Genomic DNA, 6,289 nt, shown 5'->3' on the forward strand with positions numbered 1-6,289 from the left:
TCAGTGTATGTGGCTGGCACCATAACCACTGTGCTATGGGCTCCAAGCCAGACTACAAGATTCTTGAAGGCAAAGGGCATACTGATGTGTCTGCTCTTCAATACCTGGTGCCATGTTTTGTCATAGGGAGCATGCAGTAAATGCTGATTGAATAAATAGATGTCAGTTTCTTGTAAGAAAGAAGATAGAAAAAAATGAAGAGTGGACATAAATTTTTAAAATTCAGGGTGTTTTAGATCAAGAGGGTCCCAGAAAGCAGATCTGTATGTCCTAATGAAGTAAAGATCACTTCAAGTATATTCAGGATTCTTTCTTCAGCCAAGAAAAAGGGCTCCAGGCTCAGCACCCACATGTAGCTCAGTGGTTACAACGGAGCTGGCCACATGCACCGAGGCTGGCGGGTTCGAACCCGGCCCAAGCCAGCTGAACAACAATGACAACTGCATCAAAAAAATAGCCAGACGTTGTGGTGGGTGCCTACAGTCCTAGCTACTTGGGAGGTTGAGGCAAGAGAATCACTTAAGCCCAAGAGTTTGAGGTTGCTGTCAGCTGTGACGCTATAGCACTCTACCCAGAGCGACAGCTTGAGACTCTGTCTCAAAAAAAAAAAGAAAAAAAAAAAGGAAAAAGGGCTCCATATAACTCATTGCAATTCTATTTCCAATTAAAATGATTACAATGAAAGCGTTTTGGTGCTTCTAAATGGATAACCTTTTTGTTTTGACCTGACATGGAATTCTAAGATGTGTGCATTCAAATTATTTTTGGCAACTACTTTGGCCAAATGTGTTAGATTATACAGGAATTAGCACAAACTGAAATATGCCGCACAATTAAGTATCATTTTATTTGGAATTGAATGTTTCAGGAGCAATGCTAGGTATATTTCTACTTCAGATTGTCCATGAAAACAAAGCACCTTGCAAGTCCTGTGCATAGCCTCTAACAAGGGTGAATATCCAATTGGATTCATTTGTCATCAACACTATGGAATGTCCATTTATCAAATTCTTTTTTTTTAGTGTATCTATATTAACCTTGATTTATTCACAATTTGAAGCTATATATGTGCATACATATATAGACATACACATATGTGTATGTTTGTATTTATGTATATATATTTATATAGAGTAAAGGATCATCAATTATTTATTGAACAATAATTACATTTCAAAACATTTTCATGACCAGGTGCAGTGGCTCACACCTGTAATCCTAGCACTCTGGGAGGCCAAGGCAGGTGGATTGCCTGAGCTCACAAGTTCAAGACCAGCCTGGGCCAGAGGGAGACCCTGTCTCTAAAAAAAAATCCAAGCATTGTGGTGGGCACCTTTAGTCCCAGCTACTTGGGAGGCTGAGGCAAAAGAATCACTTAAGCCTGAGTTTGAGGTTGCTATGAGATGTGACGCCACAGCACTCTACTGCGGGCAACAAAGTGAGACTCTGTCTCAAAAAAAAAAAATTACTTAAAAAAATAAATAAAACTTTTTCACGTCATTAAAGGTGCAAAAAATACAATATAGACCCAGTGCCTTACTACAATCAACTGACATTTCTTTTTTTAACTTAATTTTCATTAAATCATAACTGTATATATTTACGAGATACAATGTGATGATTTGGTATACATGTAGAATGCTTAAATAAAACTGATTAGCATAACCATCACCTCACTTACTTATTTTTTGTGGTAAGACATTTATAATATACTCTTCATTGTTTTAAAATGTACCATTGCATTGGGCACATTAGGTGAGATCCCACCAAATACCCTCCCTCCACTCTCTCTCACCCCTCCCATCCCTCTCCCTCCTCTCCACTCCTTTCTGGATGATATTTGTTTTTTATCATTCATATGAATGTGTAAGTGATTATATATTTGTTTCATAATACTACTGAGTACATTGGATACTGTTTTCCCACTCTTGAGATACTTTACTAATAAGACTATGTTCCCATTCCATCCAGGTAAATATAAAAGATGTAAAATCTCCATCTTTTATGGCTGCATAGTATTCCTTGGTATACATATACCACAATTTGTCAATCCGTTCATGGGTCAATGGGCATTTAGGTTGTTTCTACATTTTGGCAATTGTAAACTAAGCTGTAATAAATAATCTAGTACAAATGTCTTTGTTGTAAAATGATTTTTGTTCATCTGGGTAGATACCTAGTAATGGAATTGCAGGATTAAACAGTAGATCAACTTTTAGTTCCTTGAGAATTCTCTATCTTTCTTTCTAAAATGGCTGTATTAGTTTGCAATCCCACCAGCAGTGTAGAAGTGTTCCCTTCTTTCCACACCCATGACAACATCTGCAGTTTTGGGATTTTGTGATGTGAGCTAATCTTCCTGGAGTTAGGTGATATCTCAAAGTGGTTTTGATTTGCATTTCTCTGATGATTAAAGATGATGAGCATTTTTCCATGTGTTTCTTGGCCATCTGCCCATCATTTATCAAATTCTTAGGGATGATGTCAAGACCTCTGTTTTGGCTTCCCTAACACCTCTTGCTTATTTTTGGTTCCCAATTATTTTCCCAAGTATTAAGGTTGTCAGAGAAATACACACTGTTCTACTTGAAGTGTGAACTCTTTTGTGAATGGTCTGTGCACTGAGTAGCCTTCTTAGTATGAGCTGTTCTAGAAAATTCAATGTACACACATAGGGCATTAATGAAGGAAGACTGTTTTCTGAAAGTGAATGTTTAGCAGTCTTAACTGCGTTGTTCTTTTACCTAGATCCTGGGGCCATATTTTTCCCCTGTGGTAAAATGCCTCAAATTCAATGATGTACACAACTTGATATGCAAAGTTGCACTCAACACAAAAACATTTATAAATAATCTAATATATATTTGACATAAACACTGCAATAGTTTGAAATTTCAGTCTCTGATCTGGATAGTTTTTGTCACCCTAAATTTAATCTGACCTAGAGTGAGTTGCATATTTTAGTGATTGGACAGAAACCTTTCATGGAAATTGTAATGTAGGCAGCTTGAGAATATTTGATACAAAGGAAGACCTCACTAACACATGATTAATTCAGCACAATCAATAAACGTTTTGTGATTATTCAAGAAAGAGCAGACCTTTTTCTCTAGCCTATGTTTTCTTCAAATATAATCTAAGTTAACAATACTAATCATGATATTAACAGTACTGATCACAAAATATATGAGAACAAATTGTTTTTAGAGTACTCTGAAGCATTTAAAAAACTCAAATTTACTTAAAATAATTGACATCCTGAGTTAAAATCCTTTGTGACTGTTAATTTAAAAGATCCCTAAGGAAATAGACTAGGCGATAATCAGTCTCATTCTTATCTAAGTTACCAAGTTATTGAAAGTAATAAATCAAGGTCTGTTAAAACATTTTATAACTGACACTTTTACTAATAAACACTGGTATTCTCTTCTTTATTATTCTAGATTAGGATAGATTTTTTAAATTTGTAAAAGTAAATGCTTCTATATATATGCTATTTTAATCTGAGATAAATTCTTTAAACAATATCAAATACTCACAGCAACAAATTGGTTATTTTCTAATTTAATGATGTCTCCCACTTTGACGTTCATCCATTTTTCATTCTGCAATCTAAGAACAAAAGCAAGATTAATTTTTTCAAGAATGGAAAAGAATCAAAAGTATACATTCAAGAGTATGTATTCACAATGTAGCATCATATAATAGAGGAAATAGATAAACCTTTCCTGGGGTATTAAATTTAAAGGGGTTTAATCTGAGCCATGTGGGAATAAAGCCCCAAAGAAGTGATTTGATTCGCCCAAGGATATCCAGTGAGTTAGCTGTACCCCTGGCCTAAACTCAAGATGCCTAACTCCCAGACGAGCATTTTTTCCACCACCCCAGGATGCTAGCATTATACAGCAGCTAGGAAACCTCAATAAATTTGGCCTTTGTTTTCAAACTCTTTATTAATAAATACAGAAACATCACTGTCTATTTAACTGGAGGCAAAAAGTGAGGAGATACTGGCAAGGGAAATTGGTCCAGGGAAATAGTTAAAATATAAGAGGGAAAAAAATTAAATTTTGGAAAGGGCAGAAACAACATGGGTGATGATGAGAAAGACCACCTACAAGGCAACACTGAGACTGAAGGACAAGTTTGGTGCCATTCTCACAGGACAGCACCGGCCTCTCAGAATAGAAAACAACTCAGCCAACAAGCTGCACTGCTTCTGTGAAGCTCCTGTACATCAGGGAGCCTTAAGACCACCCTTAACCAAGTTCAAAGGGGTTTATGCTGAACAGCTTTTGTGTCCATTGGATCTGGCCCTTGGTGACAAGTTAGTCAAGACTGCCCAAAACCAGACAGGCTTCTGGAAACAAACCACCTGTGGCCGTATACCATGATACTAATCATTCCTTCTGAAACTCCCTGAAACGTAAACCAGCTTTGTTTTCCTCATCACACTGCCTTCTGATTCTTTTCCAGGAGAGAAGGCATAGCATGAGTAGGACAGGTTCCTCCAACAAATTCAGGTGAGCAGCTTTATTTCATTGTGCAGTTTTTAAAAAATAATCTAATTTACTTGTTTTATAGTCTGGAAAACAGTTTTAAATATTTATACAACTGTGAAATATGCCTCACACTATCAACTCTGCTGGATCATTTGGCTTAAACACTCGAAGAATTTTTCTTTAATACAGATCCAAGTACATGTTGTTCTGGAAAATTTTCAATTGCAGCATTTTCATCTCTAGCCAGAATTCGATCATTTTTCCAATGCCATACTTTTCTGCACTTTATCTAATTTGACGACAATGAGAGAACCTAGGAAGCCTTCTAAACCTCATTTTGTTTATTTTTACAGGTATGATTATGTACTGGGTTATTTCTTGGGATACCTGGTTTGGACACTTCTCAGCAAATGGTATCTTAGAAAAGTTGACACGAATGTCTGGACAAAGATCTCACACCTTTGTTTATGAAATTGCACTGCTACTGAATTGCTCTGAAGTCTATTAAAAGCGCATCTGCTTCAGCAAAAAGTCAAGATGATATTAAGTTTTATTTCCAAACTCTTTTTCTTCTTACTTGTGCCCTATATAATCTCTCAGAAGGACCATACAGAAACAGCAAACAGCATTTCCTGAATGTTGACCCCAAGCCTAGCACTTCTTCAATACCCACTGCTTCATCAACAACCTCCACAATGAACACATCCATCAGGTGGTGAACAGCTGCCTCACAAGAACCCTTGCAAAGTAACATTATGATACTTGCAGAAAGTCATCTTATGATTTGACGAGCTTTCAGACACAAAATGAAGAGTAAGAGAAAGAAATACAAAATAGACTAGTTTAGAGAGGAGAAAGTAACACTATGCAAATAAAATCAGAGTTTTTTCAGAAGGGCCTAGACTATCAGTAAGCCATAGGTTGTGTGAGATGTCTTGGTTTACCTCACATGTGAATAGATCAGAATAACCATCTATTGAATATATATAGAATAACCAACATGTATAATACAATGAGAGGAGTTTTTTTACATTATTTCCTATTCTGTATTACCAGATATTTATCAGTGCACTTAACTAGGAACTCCGAGGTACATTCAATGAGCACTAAGGGTCGTAGCTACAGAAGGATCCAAAGTCAGTGAACAAGCACAGACTGATAAAGACCTGTGAACGAATTTAAATCATCTATATCTTGAATCCGGCCATTTTTCTTGTCTTTACCCCTTTACCACCACCACTGATGACAACACAATATCAAAGACAGCCCAGCAGGACTGGAGGGGCAGACAGAAAGATTTACTTTAAAGCTCATCTTCAAAATACATATATTTCTAGACTTCTAATATTTTCACTTGTATAGCGATCGGGTTTCGTCAGCACCCAGAAACAATGAAAACAGACACTCCCTGGCTCACCATGTGTGCTGCAGCTGTTCTCAGGGCTCAAGTTCGGAGCAATCTTGCATCATAGCTCCACCGGAGGGACATAGGATGGCCTCATGGGCTGTGAAAATGACACTCAGCCCTACAGACTCAGCATCTTTAAACATGGCTTTTACATTTGTCAGGGAAAGCCCTCTTGCTCTTGTAGATGAATTGCAATATATGAATATGCTGAAAATGAATTTATTCATTTAATTATATTGAATCAAGAAATTTCAAGATTTTAAAACATGGCTGAATTTTCAGCATCATCATATAATTATTCCAGATTTTGAAATGGACGTAATCTAGTCTAAGCTTCTTTGAACCAGGTTTTTCAAAAATAGGCAGGATTATAAGATGG

General features: G+C 36.6%; 1 protein-coding gene across 1 annotated transcript in view; it reads right to left on the reverse strand.

The window, feature by feature from the left end:
* The window catches only part of ATP8B4 (ATPase phospholipid transporting 8B4 (putative)), a 240,815-nt gene that overhangs the window by 124,092 nt on the left and 110,434 nt on the right, over positions 1-6,289 (reverse strand). Inside the window, exon 7 of the mRNA XM_023509982.1 lies at positions 3,540-3,612. Within this exon, the coding sequence (XP_023365750.1) occupies positions 3,540-3,612 (73 nt within the window). The remainder of the gene's footprint in view (positions 1-3,539; positions 3,613-6,289) is intronic.

Source organism: Otolemur garnettii, unplaced genomic scaffold, assembly GCF_000181295.1.
Source record: "Otolemur garnettii isolate 467f Iridium unplaced genomic scaffold, OtoGar3 scaffold00011, whole genome shotgun sequence".
NCBI classification, from domain to species: domain Eukaryota; kingdom Metazoa; phylum Chordata; class Mammalia; order Primates; family Galagidae; genus Otolemur; species Otolemur garnettii.